This window comes from Caretta caretta, chromosome 8, assembly GCF_965140235.1.
Source record: "Caretta caretta isolate rCarCar2 chromosome 8, rCarCar1.hap1, whole genome shotgun sequence".
Taxonomy (NCBI): Eukaryota; Metazoa; Chordata; order Testudines; family Cheloniidae; genus Caretta; species Caretta caretta.
The window spans coordinates 109,654,451-109,676,427 of NC_134213.1; the positions used below are offsets into that span (position 1 = coordinate 109,654,451).

The following is a 21,977-nucleotide window of genomic DNA, read 5'->3' on the forward strand; positions in this document are numbered from 1 at the left end:
CGCAGCGCTCCCCGCGATCCTCCGCGCCTCAAGAGCCTCTCGGCTTGTTGCCATGGAGACCGAGTCCCACAAGCGAGAGTTTGACCCGGAAGCGGAACTGAGTAGGCCTCGGCGGCGGAGGCCGGAAGTGAGTTTCTCACGAGCCGCCTGTCTTTGGTGCTGAGGGTCCGCGTGGCAGGGAAAGGAACTGGCTGCTGAGGTAAGAGCGGGACCGGTCCTCCTTCTCGGCGGGACCCAGCGCCTCTCTCCCCGCGCTGGGCTGATGCCACGTGGACTGCAGGACTGCCCCCGTGCTGCCCCGTTCTCGGCCAGACCCGGGCTTCTGGGTTCTCGCCCTGCCCTGCCCGCTGCTGGTACGGGGCTGCGGCTCGTCTCCCTGGGCCCGGGTGGAGCGTATTTCGGTGCTGAGTTAGTCCTGGCGTCGGGGGAGACTCCTCACCCCCACTGGGTTCACTCTGCTGCTAACAGACCGACCGGCCCTTGGGCGCCCTTTCACAGCTACCCCCTCGGCTTCCCGCCGGCGCGGTGACCGCACGGCCTGGTCCTGGTGTTCAAAACCGGGCACTTGGTGTAGCGGCGTTTGTACGGTGCTTTAACTGGACACTGACTACTTAAAAATCACACTTCTATTTGGAAACCTTTGCTGTTACAGGAGATGCCTAAGGCTCCATCCTATAAGCACTTACGTGAATACCTGTATGCGCTTCAGTAGCCCCACTGATTTCAGTTGACTACTCGTGTGTTAAATTATGTCTGCATGAGTGCTTGCAGTGTTGCGGGCTAAAATTTCTATAATTGAAAGAGATTAGAAAGGAGGTGTTGTGAACCTGAGCTGTAGGTAACTTTAATAAGGCGTGTAAAAAGGTTACCTCTCCCTGTCTTTGAGTCCACCTGGCAGCTTTTGTGGTTGTACAATAATGTTTTCCTTCCTTTATGCTGTGTGGGAAACATGAGAACAGCCATACAGGGTCAGACCAAAAGTCCGTCTAGCTTCAGAGGGAATGAACAACTCGTACAAACAGGGAACATGAATTCAGTGTTACTCCTGAGGGAATTCTGTGCTAAAACATTAAAAATTCTGCACACAATATTTCAAAATTCTGCATATTTTATTTGTCAAAATAACACTATAATTACAACTATTTTGGTAATTTACTTCAAAATATCTGTCAGCAGGGATGTCTGCAGCAATACAGAGCAGAAAAGAAAATTGCTGGTAATTTTTTTTTTTTTTGCAAATTGATTCCTTTACTAGGCATATTAATACAGAACTTTGTGTAATTCTTTTAAATTACAATACAGAACTATTTCCTGCACCTGTCAGAAGCATGTAAAGGAGGAGCTGAGAGATAGCAAAGGCCCCTGGGAGTGAACCTGGGTGTAGGTGAGAGGTTTTTCTTGGGGGGGGGGGTTGTTATGGTGTTGGGAAGTCTCCCCCATGTAGACCCTGACTGACCCCAAGCCTCTCCCATTCAGTCAGGCACGTCTGCTCCTGTCCCCACACCCCCCATCCCCATGAATCTCTGCAGCCACCCTCCCCTATCCACAGGTTCAATGCTGTCACCCCACGAGCTCCTGAGCTCATGCTCCAGTCTGTCCCCCTCACTAGCCATTCTGAACCTCAGTCTGTGACGCACACCCCCCGCCCAGCAGTCCTGTGTGCCCCACTCTGTCCTAACCTGGCTCTGCAGGCAGAGTGCTGTGATGAACTCTGCTCCTACAGGAATTCTGCCACACTGAGTGTAGAATTTTATATTTTCCCACATGAAACGCATTTTGCCAAATAAGTGCTGCAGTTCTGCCTTTTGCACACCAGAGGCCACTGTGGCGCTAGAACAGACGCATGAATGTGTCAGGCTGTTCTGGCGCCACAGCGGCCTCTGGTGGGCAAAAGGTGGAACTGATGCACTTATTGTGACCGAAAAGAAAAGGAGTACTTGTGGCACCTTAGAGACTAACCAAATTATTTGAGCATAAGCTTTCGTGAGCTACAGCTGTGCTGTTGCTCACGAAAGCTTATGCTCAAATAAATTGGTTAGTCTCTAAGGTGCCACAAGTACTCCTTTTCTTATTAGGACCTATCACTCTCACAGATCTTGGGAGACAGGCCCCCTGTCTGCTTACAGACAGCCCCCCTACCTGAAGCAATTACTCACTAGCAACCACACAACAGAACCACTAACCCAGGAACCTATCCTTGCAACAAAGCCCGTTGCCAACTGTGTCCACATCTATTCAGGGGACACCATCATAGGGCCTAATCACATCAGCCACGCTATCAGAGGCTCGTTCACCTGCTCATCTACCAATGTGATATATGCCATCATGTGCCAGCAATGCCCCTCTGCCATGTACATTGACCAAACTGGACAATCTCTACGTAAAAGAATAAATGGACACAAATCAGACGTTAAGAATTATAACATTCAAAAACCAGTCGGAGAACACTTCAATCTCTTTGGTCACTCGATTACAGACCTAAAAGTGGCAATTCTCCAACAAAAAGACTTCAAAAACAGACTCCGAGAGACTGCTGAATTGGAATTAATTTGCAAACTGGATACAATTAATTTAACTTAAATTAACTGGATGAATGCACTATAAGGTGGGTAGAAAGTTGGCTAGATTGTCGGGCTCAACGGGTAGTGATCAATGGCTCCATGTCTAGTTGGCAGCTGGTGTCAAGTGGAGTGCCCCAGGGGTTGGTCCTGGGGCCGGTTTTGTTCAATATCTTCATAAATGATCTGGAGGATGGTGTGGATTGCACTCTCAGCAAATTTGCGGATGATACGAAACTGGGAGGAGTGGTAGATACGCTGGAGGGCAGGGATAGGATACAGAGGGACCTAGACAAATTGGAGGATTGGGCCAAAAGAAATCTGATGAGGTTCAATAAGGATAAGTGCAGGGTCCTGCATTTAGGATGGAAGAACCCAATGCACAGCTACAGACTAGGGACCGAATGGCTAGGCAGCAGTTCTGTGGAAAAGGACCTAGGGGTGACAGTGGACAAGAAGCTGGATATGAGTCAGCAGTGTGCCCTTGTTGCCAAGAAGGCCAATGGCATTTTGGGATGTATAAGTAGGGGCATAGCGAGCAGATCGAGGAACGTGATCGTCCCCCTCTATTCGACATTGGTGAGGCCTCATCCGGAGTACTGTGTCCAGTTTTGGGCCCCACACTACAAGAAGGATGTGGATAAATTGGAGAGAGTCCAGCGAAGGGCAAGAAAAATGATTAGGGGTCTGGAACACATGACTTATGAGGAGAGGCTGAGGGAACTGGGATTGTTTAGTCTGCAGAAGAGAAGAATGAGGGGGGATTTGATAGCTGCTTTCAACTACCTGAGAGGTGGTTCCAGAGTGGATGGTTCTAGACTATTCTCAGTGGTGGAAGAGGACAGGACAAGGAGTAATGGTCTCAAGTTGCAGTGGGGGAGGTTTAGGTTGGATATTAGGAAAAACTTTTTCACTAGGAGGGTGGTGAAACACTGGGATGCGTTGCCTAGGGAGGTGGTGGAATCTCCTTCCTTAGAAGTTTTTAAGGTCAGGTTTGACAAAGCCCTGGCTGGGATGATTTAATTGGGGATTGGTCCTGCTTTTGAGCAGGGGGTTGGACTAGATGACCTCCTGAGGTCCCTTCCAACTCTGATATTCTATGATTCTGTGAACTTAGGCTTGAATAGAGACTGGGAGTGGATGGGTCATTACACAAAGTAAAACTATTTCCCCATGTTTATCCGTGCCCCCCCCCCCCCCCCCCCCCGTTCCTCAGACATTCTTGTCAATTGCTGGAAATGGCCCACCTTGATTATCACTACAAAAGGGTTCCCCCGCTCTCCTGCTGGTAATAGCTAACCTTACCTGGTCATTCTCCATACAGCGTGTATGGTAACACCCATTGTTTCATGTTCTCTGTGTATATAGATCTCCCCACTGTATTTTCCACTGAATGCATTCGATGAAGTGAGCTGTAGCTCACGAAAGCTTATGCTCAAATAAATTGGTTAATCTCTAAGGTGCCATAAGTCCTCCTTTTCTTTTTGCGGATACAGACTAACACGGCTGCTACTCTGAAACTAGGCAAAATGTGTTCTTTATGTGAGACAGATTAATTCTGCGTGTCTGCAGATATGCAGAATTCCCCCAGGAGTAGAACGTGCAGGGAACAGAATGAAACTGACTTAAGCTTAAAGTGCTGTCAAGTGTAGTAAGTAAATACAATAGAACCTGAGAGTTACAAACACTTCAGGAATGAAGGTTGTTCTTAACTCTGAAATATTTGTAACTCTGAATAAAATGTTTTGGTTGTTCTTTCAAAAGTTTACAACTGACCATTGACTTAATACAGCTTTGAAACTTTACTATGCAGAAAAAAATACTGCTTCCCTTAATTTTTTTAGTAGTTTGCATTTAACACAGTACTGTACTGTATTTGTATGGGTGGGGGGAGTTGTATCTCTGCTGCTGCCTGATTGCATACTTCCAGTTCCAAATGAGGTGTGTGGTTAACTGGTCAGTTTGTAACTCTGAGGTTCTACTGTAGAGAAAATGGAGAATTATTTCCTCTAGATTTCATTTATAGCAACTTGAAGGATTATTTGTAGTAACAAGCAAAAAGAAAAAAAAATTAGTGTTGCACACAATTTTACCTTAGTCTTTAATAAGTGCAGCATTATAATAGCCTTTATGACATAGGGTTTTATATGGAACATATACACAGCAGAATAGTATTTTCATCCTCATACAGATGAAAAATTGGTTGAATTAATATTACTCAAACTTTCAAAAGGAAAAAATATATTTGGGTTGAGACCCAGCATTTAAAAAATGAGAATTTCTGGACAGCTGTGTGTCTGAAAACAGGGCTGTGAACACTATCTGTGAACACTGCAGTAAAAATCCATTGGAGGAGGAATTTTCAATCTCAGCACTTCAGAACTAGCAACATCAGACAGCAGTCGCCTGTTAGGGGAACAAAGCACATGTGCACACTCCCTCTATGCATCTAGCATCATATTCCTGCACAGGGAACATGACTCATCCACTCTGCAACCAACCATTTCTTTTGAGCCAGGCTGGGTACAAGTCAGACTCTCATCCATCCTTATGCAGTTCTGTAGATACAGAGATGAACATAGTATGAGAAACCAAATAGAACAGAGTACACATGACCTTCATCTGTTTCTTTCTCCAAGTTAAAGATGGCAGACTATGAAAATCAGTCGTTGTCAGAGTCCGAGTCAGAAGAATCGGTCATCACTGACAAAGAGGTAAACTTAATCCCAAGGAGCTTGAGCAAGATTTCCCCAATGCTGTGTGGGGAGAAGGAGTGCAGATTCCCCTGGATGAGAACACCTAACCCTACACAATGAAGGGGGTTGCGGAGGAGGCATCAGTTAGAACATCAAGCTTCCCCAATTATACTAAAATGTTTCACCACTGCCTATTGTGTGTGGGAGGGGTGTCAGCAGAGAAAGATCATAGAATATCAGGGTTGGAAGGGACCTCAGGAGGTCATCTAGTCCAACCCCCTGCTCAAAGCAGGGCCAATCCCCCAGTTTTTGCCCCAGATCCCTAAATGGCCCCCTCAAGGATTGAACTCACAACCCTGGGTTTAGCAGGCCAATGCTTAAACCACTGAGCTATGCGTCCCGCTTTTCTTCCCCCCGAGAGCTCTTCTCTCTTGTGGCCTGTTGTGGATAGCAGTTCACATTTTTTATCTGAGTTCTTATCCTCTATCCATCAATGTGGTGTGTGAGCCCCTGACATGTTCTGCCTTTATCCCCTCCCCTTAGTCGGCTGGCTTTCCTGATTATGGATGTGCTTATGAGTGATAAGTTCCTGCTTTGGCCCAAGTGTTCAGCCCCTGGCAAGGGACATAATCTATCTTCTCTGGACCAATCTGTGACCAATCTCCTTCTGTGCAGCTCCAGGCAGCATTTTCCAGGGGTGCCCTGAAGCCAGGGCTGAATGTTGTGCTTGAGGGGCACAAGAAGACTCTTAACAATGTGGTGAGTACTGTGTCTGTGTAGGCTGTGACTCTGGTGTGTGCATGCAAGTGCTTATATGGGAAGAGTTTGCTTTTGAAGGTTGGGCTTGTTCATGTGGCTACCTATAGGAATCACAGAGGTTAGTGAATTAAAAACTCTTAGAGCATTTATTCAGTTATCGCATACATCTTTGGTGGGGAACACTGCAGTGGTAAAGGCTGGGTTTGTTATGGAACTAGTACTGTCATACCAATTTCCTTTTTACACTATGAAGTCCTTAATTGAGTTGATCATGTTCTTCGCTGCTGTAATGCCGAGACACCACGGTCGATATTACTCATTGACTTTAGCTTCCATGTAGATTACAGGATTTGTTCGTTTACGATTTTATGGCCTGTGGCAACTATCAGGTTATCTCAAGTTGTTGAAGACTCAGCTGGCCATACTGAGGTTTAGGCATTTGGGTTATGATTAAACAGTAGAAGGTTGGATAGTCAATCCATATCAGGGACCAATGGTTAGAGCCCTGCACTGATACAAAATTTGAATCTGCATCCATCTGCAAATATTGTCCGGGGATGCGCATATAAAGTGGATATTGGCAGATTTGCTGGGCTCTACCAATTGTTGCCTCCTCCCCAGGATCCTGGGAAGTAGATCCCAGCTGAAGGAGTCCAGTAAAATAACTTTTCTTTGCCTTTTTGGGTTTTAATTTAGTGTTTGGTTCACTTCAGATTTTATAGAAAATGTTTTACCTTTGCCACAAGGCTAACCTACCAAGTTTGAAGCCATTATATGTCTTTTTTGTGAACCTTTAGGTGGGTGGATCCAAAATCAGAAACTGAGCTTCCATTAGGAGTTCATCATAACTATGGTTTGACTGCCATTAGTACATAATGCAGTTCCCTAGTGCATACTCGCTGTCCCAGAACAGCTTTTGACATACCAAAACACTTCCTGGAGTGGTCTTGTGGGGACACAGAACTGGTGTGTGGCAGGCACGTGTTTAGGGAATAAAATACCTTGCTGGAGGAAGATTTTTAGCTTGTGGAGAGCTTAATAATTGGGCTGGGCCCAGTTTGTTCCAAAATGCACTTGCAAAAGGTCAGTAGAATTACTGGCTGGTTGGTGTGTATGCCTGCCTGGCAGTATTAGACCACTGCTCCCAACACTCACTCTGCACAGCTCAACGCTATCGTAGGGTATGTCTGCACTGCTGTTGGAAGGTTTGATCTAGCTAAATCAAAGCTAGCTTGAGTAATAATAGCAGTGAAGCTGCTGCAGTATGGGCAGCTTCACGGACTTACTCTTCCCACCCAGACCCTAGGTACATACTTGCTGCAGCAGCGCGGGCAGAGGCTGCTCTTCACTCCTATTGTTACTTGAGCTAGCTTTAATCTAGCTAGATCAGAGCTAGCTCGGGTATGTCTAGGCTTGCTTCAGTCACACCTCCCAGTTGCAGTGTAGATATACCCGTAGAAGCACACTCATTTGCTGTCATATTAACTTTAGATTCTTTAACAGCAGTGTTATTTTTGCGTGCCCAAGAGTGTACTGAGTACTTTCCACAATCTAAAATCAAGGTTGCTGTTGCATGAAAGAGTGGGAAGCAAGGAAGGAACAAAATTATAAGATCACACAATCACTCGTTTAAATCATGGACCTGATCTGGTGTTTGATCCTGCCTCATTTCCCTTTCTCGGGGTTCTCAAACTACACCCAGATTCTTGAGTCAAACACCCCTTCTTGAGGTCTGGTTTATTAAAACATCATCACAGTTAAATGTCAGGTTAAGTCAAAACAAGTCTGTCCCCACTCTGCAATTTTTTCCTCCAAAACTCCATTCATGCTGCCTGGCATTTCCTCAAGCTGCTTCTTAAGGCTTTTCATCTCCTGCTCCTCATTGCAGGTAGCCTTTGCATTTAGCTGGTATGGAGCGCTCCTTCTCTGGTCCTCTTTGACCCTACCTCTCCACAGGAATCTTGCTGCTCTCTTAAATTGAGTTCAGCAGACAGTCTTATCTGCCTCAAAGGCCATCACCTGGGGAGGCAGCTAACAAGTCAAGGGTGGGGTTGAGCCCAACTCCCTTAAAGGGGCAGCCCATCCTAATATGGAGATATAGAATTGCTAGCCTTCAAAAGACAAACTTGTTTTGTGTCTTGCTGTTAATAGAACTGTCCTTCTTTTTCTAGGATGGCTTGAAGCAATGTTTGTGTGAATTCAAGCAGCAGCTCGCCTGGGTGGAAAGGCTGGATGTGACCTTGGGTCAGGCACCAAACGTCATGAGTCCAACCTCATATCACACACCTGACAAAGCCACCGTCGACCCTGAGGATGACTTCCAGCGAGAGATGAGCTTGTGAGAGGGGGCGACGTTCTCCTATGGGGCCCCAGAGTCATACCACACACACGGCCTATCCACATACACAACCTAGTGTTGCATCACTATCACATCTTGCCATGCTCTGCACGCCATCAGTGTCGTGCCTTCCATCCACATGCCGATGTCACATCACTTTCGATCCTTAATTCATATACATGTGTAACAACTCGACACCCATGTGTCATGCTGCTATAAACCCTAAAAATATATTCCAGAATAGAACAAGACATCTTGAAGCTTGAAATCCTTCCCTGTTTTGGATTCTGAGATTTTGTGCTTTACCCTCTTTTGGCAAGCCTGGATTATAAAATGATCAATCATGAGAAAATATTTTAGTAATATAAATCTTGGTTTTTACTTAAAATAGACTCTCTTAAAAAAATTGTGCTTTATATTCAGATAATTTAAATCTTGGGTAGATCAAAAAAACTTTGAATTTAAGTATGAAATAAGTGTTGAATTTTCTTGTCAAGAAAATTCTTTTTTTTAATTAAATTCAAATATATTAAGTTCTCTTTAGAGAACTGCTTCCTTACAAAATCTAAACTTCAAGGGGAAAAAAAATATATTAACGCATATCAGGCTGTATTTTGTGTGGAAGGCACTCAGGTACTTTAGTAATGGTTGGCAGTAGAAAATCCTAAAATTGATGGGGGTTTTTTTTTTGTATCTGTGACCTCCTACCCAGAGGTCTTGAGGTGGTCTCTATTTTCACGTGGGATATTATCTCATTGAAACAAATACAATGAAATCCTTCAGACTGTCTTAATTTCCAGGACACGAGAAAATCACGGGCACTGCAATTTTTTTTGTACATGGTGGTATTCTGTACATTCTAAACCTATATTAAACTTGCCAAGATAGTTGCACAATGTAAAAAAATTGCTGCCCTGTTAAACCAGTCTTATAGAAAACTGTCTCCAATGAAATAGCAGGAGCTGCAAAGGTGGTAACTAATTTCCATGCCTAATTAAACAGATCATTTCTTTTAAAAATACCTGTAGCACACCACTAAAGTTCCAAAGTGAAAATGGAAGTTCCTGTAGCATCTTGGTGTCATTGCAATTCTGCCTATTTTATGGTTTGCATTTTACAGTACAATTTGTAAAATTGTAAACTGCATGTTAACCAGAAAAACAGGAATAGAAATACAACGTGAGCTATGTGTCTCGGTTAATGTTGTTGGCACCTTAATTTCTGGGCTCTTTGCATTTTTAATGTTGCTCTGATATAGTTTTGGGATTTTATGTAAATTGTATTTATCTTGCATCAAATAGCTAATATGAACTGAGTTCCTGATGTCCATGCCCAGTGTGCTTTAGACCTTACTGTTAACTTTAACTTGCTGTCCCATTGTTTTCCCAGTTACCGTCAGGCCCAGGCAGCGGTGCTGAAGGCCCTTCCTTGGCTACATCACCAAAAAGTCCCCACAAGGAGGCCAGATGATTACTTTGCAGAGATGGCCAAATCTGACCAACAGATGCAGAAGGTATTAAACTTGATTTGGCATTGGATGTCTTTTCTTCCCTCAGATTCCCGAGTGTAGGTCTTAGACTATGTAAAGCACAGACTTTAAGATTGAACAATGATACATGAGTGAAACATGGTCAGACTTGAGAAGTCTGTCAGCACATATGGAATCCAGACTAGTGATCTACTCTGTCTTCAGGAGTGCCCTGTAATAGATGCTTCAGAGGAGGGTGCAAAAAAACACATATAATGGACAATTTTGAAATAGTCTGCTCTCAGGGGAATTGTAAAGTGAAATAGAAATGATTATAATAGGGAATTGGGAGTTAGGAGTGAATTGGATCCATCACATATTTTAATCCAGAGTCTGTTAGGTTCATATTACAGAATTTGTTTTTTATAATATTAAAAACACAGGACTTTTTCCTAATGTTCTCATGACCTGACAGAATCTTGCTGAAGCCCTGACCATTATCCCCAGGGAATTATGGCTTGTTGTGAAGCACTTCACTATGAAACAAGTTTTTCTTACTGTTACTGTTGGTTGTCTTTGAAGAGCAGAGGTTTATTCTTATGCTTCAGTTGTTACCTCCACATATTGCAGAACTTTCCAGTAAGAATCTCTCTAATCTTTGGATTGATTGTATAATTGCATTCTTTCTTAAAGTCCAGTAAAAGCTTTTAATTGTTTGGGGGCGAGGAGGAAGGGGAAAGATTGAATTCTGTCGCAGGGAGAGGCCAGTGATTTCACTAACATTATCCAAGATTCAGGTCCCTTCTAGGGGAACTGCTCAATCTCGTCTATAAATCCGAAAGGATTGGGCAAAAGTGATAGCTTTGTCTCAATCTGTTCAGTAAGAGCTTGTTCTGTTGAGGCTGCACTTGATCTCTGTACATGCCATTAATCTTCTGGCCAAATCTGGGTTGAAGCCAGAAGACCGGGAGTTTCTGCAGTGAGCATTCCCAAACTTGAGTTATCTGACCCTATTAGAGAGAGGAAGCTGTATCTAAAAATCACTACATGCAATAGAGAATGTGGCACTGGGTCTAGGCAGCAGCTTTAGGAGGACCTTAGGGATTTAATAAATATAGACTACATTTAGTGCATAGTGTAAAGATTTACAGCATGTTTTATTTTTATACCTGAGTAATGGCCCTACCCATATGGCTTATCCATCTCATGGTTCACATAGCCACATTTTCCTTTGCATAACAAGAACATTTATTTTGTTTCCTAATAAGATTCGACACAAGCTCAAGAGTAAACAGGCAGCAATGGAGAAGTCTGAGAAAGCAAAACAGCTTCGTGCATTGAGAAAATATGGCAAAAAGGTGAGGAGGTGGAGAAACTTATCGGGCAAGAAGGAAACCCATCGGTGGCAAGACCCTGGAGCCTGTGGGTGGTGATCCCAGATATTGTTTGGGAACCCAGAGAGTGAAACCTCTTGGACAGCATTTCCAGCTGTTGTTTGGGGACACTGCGAAGGAGGGCCTTGAACATGACCCTGTTTGGCCAGTTTACTATGCCTGTTTGGGGGTGTGGAGGGGGAAAATATAAAGACAGTGGCACCCCTTGGGAGCGTTTGTAGTACAGTAGGGAGAAAAACCCATATTATCTCTTGTTACAGGTACAAACAGAGGTTCTGCAGAAGAGGCAAAAGGAAAAAGCAACTGTGCTGAATGCAATCAAGAAATACCAGAAAGGTGAAGTCATCAGTCTCGCCACAAGAGAGTGCTGAGGGAGCAGGAAGAGGACAGTGAGATAAGAGCACTGCAGCATATGGGGTGTCATTAGCCAAAACTGGAGAGGAGTGAGTTGGAAAAGGGCACTGCTGAACGTAGAGATACACAGAGCAGCAGTAGTGGTAGCACAAAGACTCTTAAATAGGCAGAGCCTAGTGGGCGTAAAACTGCCATTGACTAATGCTGTAGCTCTTACATTGGAAATTCTTCTGTCTGATTCAGTGGTAGCAGCTCCACAAATGTTCTGCTCTTGCAGGTCTCTCTGACAAGCTGGATTTCCTGGATGGGGAGCAGCCACCACCACATCAAGGGAAGAAGGAAGGAGATGGTGGTCAACGAATAAAGAAAGGGTGAGATGGGGAAGTTTGAGGCATTGCAGCTGGAGCCAGTATATCCCCATCTGAGTCTACAAAGCTATTTTTCAGGATAGTACCAGACCCAAGCTATCCCTGAGATGGCAGCAGATAATTCCCAGCTCTTAATGCTAATGTTCAATCTTATGCACCTCAGAGAGGAGTTGCAGCTCATAGCATACACTTGCAGAGAGGAAAGGTTGGTTATAAACAAGGTGGGGCAGAGAGTGGAGTGTCTTAAATATTTTTGACAGGTTTCAGAGTAGCAGCCGTGTTAATCTGTATTCGCAAAAAGAAAAGGAGTACTTGTGGCACCTTAGAGACTAACAAATTTATTTGAGCATAAGCTTTCGTGAGCTACAGCTCACTTCATCAGATGCATTCAGTGGAAAATACAGTGGGGAGATTTATGTACACAGAGAACATGAAACAATGGGTGTTATCATACACACTGTAAGGAGAGCGATCACTTAAGATGATATAATACCAGCAGGAGAGCGGGGCGGAGGGGAGGAAAACCTTTGTAGTGATAATCAAGTTGGGCCATTTCCAGCAGTTGACAAGAACGTCTGAGGAACAGTGGGGTGGGGGGGAATAAACATGGGGAAATAGTTTTACTTTGTGTAATGACCCATCCACTCCCAGTCTCTATTCAAGCCTAAGTTAATTGTATCCAGTTTGCAAATTAATTCCAATTCAGCAGTCTCTCGCTGGAGTCTGTTTTTGAAGTTTTGTTGTTGAAAAATTGCCATTTTTAGGTATGTAATCGAGTGACCAGAGAGATTGAAGTGTTCTCCGACTGGTTTATGAATGTTATAATTCTTGACATCTGATTTGTGTCCATTTATTCTTTTACGTAGAGACTGTCCAGTTTGACCAATGTACATGGCAGAGGGGCATTGCTGGCACATGATGGCATATATCACATTGGTAGATGTGCAGGTGAACGAGCCTCTGATAGTGTGGCTGATGTGATTAGGCCCTATGATGGTGTCCCCTGAATAGATATGTGGACACAGTTGGCAACGGGCTTTGTTGCAAGGATAGGTTCCTGGGTTAGTGGTTCTGTTGTGTGGTACGTGGTTGCTGGTGAGTATTTGCTTCAGGTTGGGGGGCTGTCTGTAAGTAAGGACTTGCCTGTCTCCCAAGATCTGTGAGAGTGATGGGTCGTCCTTCAGGATAGGCTGTAGATCCTTGATGATGCGTTGGAGAGGTTTTAGTAGGGGGCTGAAGGTGATGGCTAGTGGCATTCTGTTATTTTCTTTGTTGGGCCTGTCCTGTAGTAGGTGACTTCTGGGTACTCTTCTGGCTCTGTCAGTCTGTTTCTTCACTTCTGCAGGTGGGTATTGTAGTTGTAAGAATGCTTGATAGAGATCTTGTAGGTGTTTGTCTCTGTCTGAGGGGTTGGAGCAAATGCGGTTGTATCGTAGAGCTTGGCTGTAGACAATGGATCGCGTGGTGTGATCTGGGTGAAAGCTGGAGGCATGTAGGTAGGAATAGGGGTCAGTAGGTTTCTGGTATAGGGTGGTGTTTATGTGACCATCGCTTATTAGCACCGTAGTGTCCAGGAAGTGGATCTCTTGTGTGGACTGGTCCAGGCTGAGGTTGATGATGGGATGGAAATTGTTGAAATCATGGTGGAATTCCTCAAGGGCTTCTTTTCCATGGGTCCAGATGATGAAGTTGTCATCAATATAGCACAAGTAGAGTAGGGGCATTAGGGGATGAGAGCTGAGGAAGCGTTGTTCTAAGTCAGCCATAAAAATGTTGGCATACTGTGGGGCCATGCGGGTACCCATAGCAATGCCGCTGGTTTGAAGGTATACATTGTCCCCAAATGTGAAATAGTTATGGGTGAGGACAAAGTCACAAAGTTCAGCCACCAGGTTTGCCCTGACATTATCGGGGATACTGTTCCTGATGGTTTGTAGTCCATCTTTGTGTGGAATGTTGGTGTAGAGGGCTTTTGCATCCATAGTGGTGTTTTCAGGAAGATCACCGATGAATTGTAGTTTCCTCAGGAAGTCAGTGGTGTCTCAAAGATAGCTGGGAGTGCTGGTAGCGTAAGGTCTGAGGAGGGAGTCTACATAGCCAGACAATCCTGCTGGCAGGGTGCCAATGCCTGAGATGATGGGGCGTCCAGGATTTCCAGGTTTATGGATCTTGAGTAGCAGATAGAATATCCCAGGTCGGGGTTTGCAGGGGTGTGTCTGTGTGGATTTGTTCTTGTGCTTTTTCAGGGAGTTTCTTGAGCAAATGCTGTAGTTTCTTTTGGTAACTCTCAGTGGGATCAGAGGGTAATGGCTTGTAGCAAGTGGTGTTGGAGAGCTGCCTAGCAGCCTCTTGTTCATATTCCGACCTATTCATGATGACGAAGCACCTCCTTTGTCAGCCTTTTTGATTATGATGTCAGAGTTGTTTCTGAGGCTGTGGATGGCATTGTGTTTTGCACGGCTGAGGTTATGGGGCAACTGATGCTGCTTTTCCACAGTTTCAGCCCGTGCACATCGGCGGCCATCTCCAGTGAGAGGGAGACAAATGGGTCTGATGTAATCTAGCGTGACATGAGCATCACCTAGGAGGAGCTGGTTGGGAGCTTCCCACATCGCACATGTGCTTTCAAGCGAGTTCACTGAGGGAGGGTAGTAGGAACCTAGCAGAGATGACTGGTTGTTTCTGTTTCAGACCAAACGCAAAGCGACGTTACAAGAATCAGAAGTTTGGCTTTGGTGGGAAGAAGAAAAGCTCAAAATGGAACACACGGGAGAGTCACAATGACGTATCCAGCTTCCGGGCTAGCGTGGCCCACAACAAGGGCCCTGGGAAAGCAGGGAAAAAAGGTTCCAATGTGAGTGAGAAGTGTGTCCTACACATTACAACCCTGTGCATTAGTGGGAGATGGGCCCTGGCCACAGAGGGAAGAGCTATATGTGTGTTAGGAGTGGCACATGACCTCTGTGTATAAGGGGCTATGGGCTTCGTATTTGGAGACCAAGACTAATTAGGTGGTGGGCAAGGCTGAGCAGGTTGGTTTGATACGAATGGGGGAAAGCAAGTTCCATGCCAAAAGGAATGCTTTGCAGGTGAGTCAGAAAATACCATGTTTATCCCTACCAGCGTCCTGAACCCCTGCATCAGAAAAACTGAAAGGTGAGCATCATTGCTCTGACAAGGCCACTTCTTTCCCATTGTATAAGGCCAGAAGCAGGGGGTGGGGCTCAAAACCAGAGATCTAAATTTGTCATTCTCTTTTTACAGAAGAGACCGGGCAAAAAGATGAGGCAGAAAATGAAGAGTCGAACCTGATAAGGATTGAGTGGATGGACCCTGCTCCCCAGTGGTTTTGGTTTAGTTTCTATGTCTGTATGAATTGCAGGTGGTGGTCCTCCTGACACTGGAGTCTTCAGGCAGTTCTAACTCCTGTAGACCAAGCTGGATGGTGCCATTTGATGCAAATGGTTGCAGTGGAAGTGCATATACAGTCACTAATTAATTCCTTTTTACTGTTAATTTTCCTCCAAGATTTTTTTCTGCTTCTCAAGCCTTGGGCCTGGCATATGTGAACTTATTAAATAGTTTGGACAGAGCTCATTTGGTTCTCCTATCTTCAGTGTTGTGTTGAAGGAGGGACCTGAAATCTGTCCCTCATTGTGACTGGGATTGGAGGATCCCCATGGCTCTTTCCACAGCTGCCTTTGGTAAAAGTGGGGAATTTAGCCTCCAGGTCAGACTTGTTAAATACTGGCTTTGCTACAGTCACAAGCCTGGAGCCTGTCAAAAAGGTAAAGCCTTTTGCAGGTTTTTAGTACATCCACTTGGATGAGAACAGTAAGAGACAAAAGCAGAACTTTCACATGGGTTTATTTCTGTAACAGCTGTCAGCTTCCAGGAGGTATGGCCCAGCTAGGGCGTCGTCCTCCCTTGCTTAGAAATCGACAGGGCTACCCATGGCAATGAAGAGATGGCAACATTGTTTAGAAACTCCAAACCACACAACTCTGCCTCGCACAGCAATGTTGCTACTACCACCCTACTACATGTTCTCGCTCTGCTCCTTCAGGCGCCACATGGCAGCCATGTACTTGGTGATCTCACTGTTCCGACATGGGAAGTACAGTCTGCGGTCAGTGCGGTCCACACTAGTCTGTGGAAGAGAAAATGGTCAAAGTGTGAGGAGTGTCTCCAGGAGATGTTCTCTTTGAGATCAAAGATGCAAGGAGTCAGTTGCTGCAATTCACTGCTGCATGACTGGATGACTATAGGATTGATAAGGTAACTGAATCTCATATTTCACGTTATTGGCTGATCGCCACTAAGGTAAAAGTAATAGGATTTACCATACTGGCCATTGGTCCATCATATCTTCACTGTTGGATTACTACTGTACCCAGGTGCTCATATAAAGGAACCTTCATTTGTCTTTTGGTAACTGTACTTCTAAAGTAGTTTTGTAAAAATGGTCCTGAGAGTTCCTAGGTTTGTCTCTAACTCCAATTTAGATGTGCTCAATTCTAGATGTAATTTCTTTCCCCTTGCCCATTGCTGCTAGTCCTCCAACCTCAATCAACCACCTGAAAGTCACGCTGAGCTCTTTCTAGCTCAGGCATTGTCACCAGTGACTCTGACTCACCCGAGACACACCATAGCATTAATGTTTCTGGAGCTGGTACTAGTTAACAATTGTTTGATGCAGGAATGAGATCCCTCACCCCTTAGCTGCGTTTGTTGCCGAGCTAATGGTATAAAGGATAAAAACATGTCACTAAAGCCATCAGGAATGTGTGGAGGTCTTTGGAGTAAAGACTAAACTTTTTTTTTTTTTGTTGCTGGTTGGAAGTACATTACCAATCAAGCCAGGAGTCCGTAGCAAGAAGCGATGAGTTGCACAGGGATGCAAGTTAGAGGTCAGCGTTTCTGTTGGCAGGGAGGCAGTGCAAGTCATGACTTGCTCTATATAAATCTCTGCAGGCAGAAATTGTTTCCCCTTGGTGCACTGTTTAGTGATAGCCTGTTTGCAGGTGTTATCCATCTAGGAACTAGCTAATTTTTGAAAGACTAAAGCACTCTACCCTACCCCATTGACTGCCTATCTGCTCTTTTCCCTTCTGAGTAGAAGGAGCGCTAAGAAATTGACCTATGGCAATCCTGTCTATTTTGAAACAAATACAATTATATCAGTTCTATGTTCCCTCAACTAAGTGGTTTCCAAGAAATTTATCAGAATTCTTCAGGCACTCTTGCTTTAGTGGAACCTCAGAAATCTCTGCTGGATCAGTCATGATTACTACTATCATTTGTCAGACGTTTTTAATTAACCCTTGTGTCACAAAATTTACATCTCTTCTCGAAGTATTTCCATGTTGATTCCTTATCATAAATCAGACTATATTTTCTGACTGGGATACACCTCCAATTTATTAGTAGTTTCATGATCCTTTCTTCCCACTTACCTAAAGGATACAGTCATACCACATTTACCTACAAACATTTGTAGCCTTATCTCCCATTAAATGTCACTTCATTAATTGTTGCTCTTCAGTGAACTCCCGCCAACTTTATTAGCATCTGATACTTACGTTAGCAGAACTGAATGCAAATATTCTGGGTATGATTGCAGCAGATTGAGAGAGGGGGACTATCACTTCACCTCTGTACTCTGCAGTGCCTATGCTAGTTGGACCATACGCGTGGGCTCCGTGTGTGTTTTGGGGTGGAGCACTCACGGGGGGGGAAAAATACTGGGTGCTCAGCATCCACCAGAAGCCCTGTGGACCAGCTCCTTCCCCGTCCTCCCAGTGATTCCTGCCCCCATGGCGATCAGCTGTTCAGCAGCATGCAGGAGGTGCTTAGGGGGGTGGGGAGGAAGAGCAAGTGCAGGAAGGGGTGGAGTGGGGGGCGGAGCCTGAGGTGGAGCAGGGGTTGAGCGCCCCCCGAACTTGGAAAGTTGGCGCCTCTGTGTTGGACTGTATACTCCATCATATTCTACTAAACATTAATGTTCAATTTGCTACCCACTAGCACCTCAGTTCTTTCCCAACCATTCCAGTTTCCCAGGATGTTCTGTTCCATTGGTTATATTTGTTTCAAGTTTGTTCCGGGTTTATTCCTCAACCAGAGAAATGAGTTCAAAGGCTTACATTGAGCTGCTCCTTTTTATACTCTAGATCAGTGGTTCTTAACCTGGGGTGCAAGACATACCAGATTTTTTTAGAGGGTAAATCATCGAAAACACAAATTAAGCACAGGCACATAAGTACAACTACTTTGTTTCATCAAACCTATGTATTTATTAACATACATTTTTTAACAATTACTGTAATATCCAAACAAAAAATATATCTAGGTTTAAAGAACTGACCTACTTCAACGATTTTTTATAAGGGGTGCAAGAACATACGATTTTTGATAAGGGGTACAGGCTGCAGTAAAGATTAAGAACCACTGCTCTGGATAAAGCGTTTAGGGATCCTACTCACCAAGGGAGTATTGTTCCAGCCAATTTCCTGGCTCTCTGTCTGTGGCTCTGTATATTTCTTGGTTGGCTCCAGTGCAGCATGGTGAATAAGATTCAGAAACTTGGCTGTTGGATTGTGGGGGGGGAAAACAGGTATGGGGAGAGGGCAGTATTTTAAACCAGAATAAAGGAACTAGATCAAATAATTAAGTGTTATGACACAAGGGAAGATTTGAACCTTATCCTGAGGAACTCATACTCTAAAAGAAATAGATGAGGCCAACAGTGAAGTCAGCTCTCTGTTTCTGCGCTTCTGTGAACGACCCTGTGAGGTGTCATGGTATATCTACTGTTTTTGTCAAACATACCCATACATCTTGCTAATTCTGTCATCCTTGTCTCCTGTACAACAGCCCCCTATCCTCACTCAGTCTGCTGCCAGCTACCACTCCCTATCCTGCCAATTGACATTGCTTAAGTTACTTACTTGTAACCTGGTCCCTTACTATTCCAGTTCTTATTTCCTGATCTGTGACTTCAGGAAACCAGTTCCTACTTCTATTAACTTTTGTCTGTTTGTAAACTTGCCAGTGTCTTTTTTTTCCCCAGGCTGCTCTCACTCTGTGTAAAGGCATGTGCATAGAGAGTTCTAGAATCATAGAAATGTGGGGCTGGAAGGGACCTCAAGAGGTCATCAAGGCTGGCCTCCTGGAGATGGCAATAGTGACTGAAAAGTGCAAAACTCACCTTTAACTAAAGTGGGGCTTGATTCTTCACTAGTCATCCGGTCATGTTATTTTTTGAGAGAAGTTACCATAGACGACAAAGGAGAAAGGATGCAGATCGGGATAAGTAAAGAACATGTCAGAGATCTTCTGACTAATATGAATGAATTAAAGTCAGCAAGGCCTGATGCTGTTCACCCCAGGCTGCTGAAGGAATTAGCTGAAGAAATCTCAGAGCTGCTTGCAATAATATTTGCAAACTCATTGATGACAGAAGTCCTGGAAGATTTGAGAAAGGCTAACATAGTTTTAATCTTTAAAAGGGGAAAAAGGAGGATCCAGGGAACTACAGACCAGTCAGCCTGACCTTGATCCCTGGAAACCTACTAGAGCAATGTATAAAACATTCAATTTGTGAATACCTGGAGGATGAAGGGGTAGCATCCAGCATGGATTTACTAAGAACAAATCATGGCAAACCAGCTTGATTTGCTTCTTTGACAGGTTAACTGATTTGGTGGATGGGGGAATGCGGTGGACATAATATACCTAGACTTTAGCAAGGCTTTTAACACAGTCCCACATGACATTCTGATAAGTAAGCTGGAGAAATGGGGGCTTGGCGGAACTACCATAAAGTGGATACATAATTGGCAAAGCAACCACAAACAGAGTATCAATGAAATTTTTAGATTGGAAGGAGGTCACAGGCATCTGTTCTGGGTCCAGTGTTATTTAACATCTTTATTAATGAACTGGAGGTAGGAATAGAGAGCACTGCTGAGAGGGATCTGGGAGTTGTGGTGGATCACAGCCTCAACATGAGTCGTCAATGCAATGCTGTTGTAGTTTTAGATTGCATTTGCTTTTTTGCATTAACAGAGGCAAAGCATGCAAGTCACAGGAGGTGGTAGTAATGCTTTACTTGGCACTGGTTTGGCCTCAGCTGGAGTACTATGTCCAATTTTGGTCACCAATGTATAGAAAGAAGGTAGAGAAACTGGAAAGGATTCAGAGGCGATTGACAAAGATGATCAAAAGGATGGAATGCAAACCATATGAGCAAAGGCTGAAGGACCTGGGAGTGTTTAGTTTGGAAAAGAGGAGATTAAGGGGCAACATGTTAGGGTTCCCTCCCCACTCTGAATTCTAGGGTACAGATGAGGGGACCTGCATGAAAGACCCCCTAAGCTTATTTCTACCAGCTTAGGTTAAAAACTTCTCCAAGGTACAAATCCTTCCTTGTCTTTGGATGTGTACTGCTACCACCACCAAGTGAGTTAGACAAAGATTCAAGAAAAGGACCACTTGGAGTTTGTTTCCCCAAAATATTCCTCCCAAACTCCTTCACCCCCTTTCCTGGGGAGGCTTGAGAATAATCTACCAACCAGATAGGTAAACAAGGTGAGCACAGACCAGACCCTTGCATTTTTAGGACACTAAAAACCAATCAGATTCTTAAAAAACAGAACTTTATTATAAAGGAAAAAAAAGTAAAAGAAGCACCTCTGTAAATCAAGATGGAAGGTAATTTTACAAGGTAATAAGACTTAACACAGAGGATTCCTCCCTAGGCAAAACTTCAAAGTTACAAAAAACAGGGATAAACCTCCCTCTTAGCGCAGGGAAAATTCACAAGCTAAAACAAAAGATAATCTAATGCATTCCTTGCTATTACATCTAATATTACAGCAATAGTAAGTATCAGTTCAGTAGGAGCTACATTACTTGCTTGGTCTGTCTCGGAGAGAACACACACAGAGCACAAAAACAAAGCCTCCCCCCCCAGATTTGAAAGTATCTTCTTTCTCCATTGATCCTTCTGGTCAGGTGCCAACTAAGTTAATTGAAGGGCTTTTGTATTACTGCATACATAAAGGTTGTTACCCTTCCCTTTATATTTATGACACAACATGATAGCAGTCTTCAAATACTTGAAACAGTGCCATAAAAGAGAGAGAAAAGTTATTCTGTTTTGCCACAGAGGGCAGGACAAGAAGCAATGGACTCAAATTAGGGCTGTCAAACAATTAAAAAATCATGATTAATCACAAGATTAAAAAATTGATCAGTTTTTATGGCATTGTTTAAATAAATGATATTCTATTAATACTTTGGATATTTTCTACATTTTCAAATATATTGATTTCAGTTACAACACAGAATAAAGTATACACGGCTCACTATATTTTATTACAAATAGTTGTACTGCAAAGATAAAATCGTATTTTTCAATTCACCTCCTGCAAGTACTGTAGTGCAATCTCTTTATCGTGAAGGTGAAACTTACAAATGTTTAAAAAAAAAAATCTACAAAACTGCACTAAAAAATAAAGCAATGTAAAACTTTAGCGCCTACAAGTCCATTCAGTCCTAAGTCCTGTTCACTCCTTAAGACCAATAAGTTTGTTCACATTTACAGGGAATAATGCTGCCCACCTCTTATTTACAATGTCACCTGAAAGTGTGAACAAGCGTTTGCATAGCACTGTTGTAGCTGGCGTTGCAAGGTATTTACATGCCAGATATGCTAAACATTTGTATGCCCTTTCATGCTTTAACCACCCTTCCAGAGAACATGCTTCCATGCATGACTGTCATTAAAAAAAAGTGTGTTTTTAATTAAATTTGTGACTGAACTCCTTGAGGGAGAATTATGTCTCCTGCTCCATTGTTTTACCCGCATTCTGCCATATGGTCTCGGATGACAACCAAGCATATGTTGTTCAATTTAAGAACAATCACTGCAGATCTGACAAAATGCAAAGAAGGTACCAATATGAGATTTCTAAAGATAGCTACAGCACTCGACCCAAGGTTTAAGAATCTGAAGTGCCTTCCAAAATCTGAGAGGGAT

The 21,977-nt window shown here is 43.8% G+C and overlaps 3 protein-coding genes across 12 annotated transcripts in view; 1 reads left to right on the forward strand and 2 right to left on the reverse strand.

Moving 5' to 3' along the window:
• CFAP57 (cilia and flagella associated protein 57) overlaps positions 1-21,977 on the reverse strand; it is a 184,810-nt gene that overhangs the window by 153,904 nt on the left and 8,929 nt on the right. For 5 of the 7 annotated variants that reach the window (XR_007358069.2, XM_048861528.2, XM_048861526.2 and 2 more), the window contains exon 1: positions 1-104. The exons of 1 other annotated variant lie outside the window; for it this stretch is intronic. The gene's annotated coding sequence lies outside the window, so the exon portion shown is untranslated. Of the gene's footprint in view, positions 106-21,977 lie in introns of those variants that run through there. One more of the 7 variants, XR_007358070.2, reaches the window with a different exon arrangement.
• On the forward strand, positions 38-15,528 carry EBNA1BP2 (EBNA1 binding protein 2). Of its 3 annotated transcripts, none has more exons than XM_048861542.2 (10): positions 38-127; positions 5,198-5,272; positions 5,930-6,013; positions 8,185-8,351; positions 9,741-9,864; positions 11,088-11,177; positions 11,474-11,549; positions 11,845-11,938; positions 14,627-14,789; positions 15,200-15,528. In XM_048861542.2, exons 1-10 carry the CDS (start codon positions 53-55, stop codon positions 15,245-15,247), a joined length of 996 nt encoding a protein of 331 aa, XP_048717499.1. In that variant the 5' UTR covers positions 38-52; the 3' UTR covers positions 15,248-15,528. The 3 variants fall into 3 exon arrangements, with proteins under 3 accessions (XP_048717499.1, XP_048717497.1, XP_074988035.1); XM_048861540.2 differs by having other exon boundaries at positions 110-199; XM_075131934.1 differs by lacking the exon at positions 38-127 and adding an exon at positions 1,303-1,384.
• CFAP144 (cilia and flagella associated protein 144) overlaps positions 4,643-21,977 on the reverse strand; it is a 27,840-nt gene continuing 10,505 nt past the window's right edge. Inside the window, exons 3-4 of one of the 2 annotated variants that reach the window (XM_048861545.2) lie at positions 18,418-18,521; positions 4,643-5,116 (exon numbers count right to left, since the gene is read on the reverse strand). In XM_048861545.2, coding sequence (XP_048717502.1) covers positions 5,000-5,116; positions 18,418-18,521 — 221 coding nt within the window. In that variant the 3' untranslated portion in view covers positions 4,643-4,999. Of the gene's footprint in view, positions 5,117-15,785; positions 16,086-18,417; positions 18,522-21,977 lie in introns of those variants that run through there. The other variant, XM_048861546.2, reaches the window with a different exon arrangement.

Bases quoted from the DNA above. Each gene is read 5' to 3' on its own strand.
- EBNA1BP2 (XM_048861542.2), top strand. From the start codon at position 53: ATGGAGACCGAGTCCCACAAGCGAGAGTTTGACCCGGAAGCGGAACTG. The intron at 6,014-8,184 runs GTGAGTACTGTG...TTCTTTTTCTAG, and splicing joins AGAAGACTCTTAACAATGTG to GATGGCTTGAAGCAATGTTT. The intron at 11,550-11,844 runs GTGAAGTCATCA...CTGCTCTTGCAG, and splicing joins AATCAAGAAATACCAGAAAG to GTCTCTCTGACAAGCTGGAT.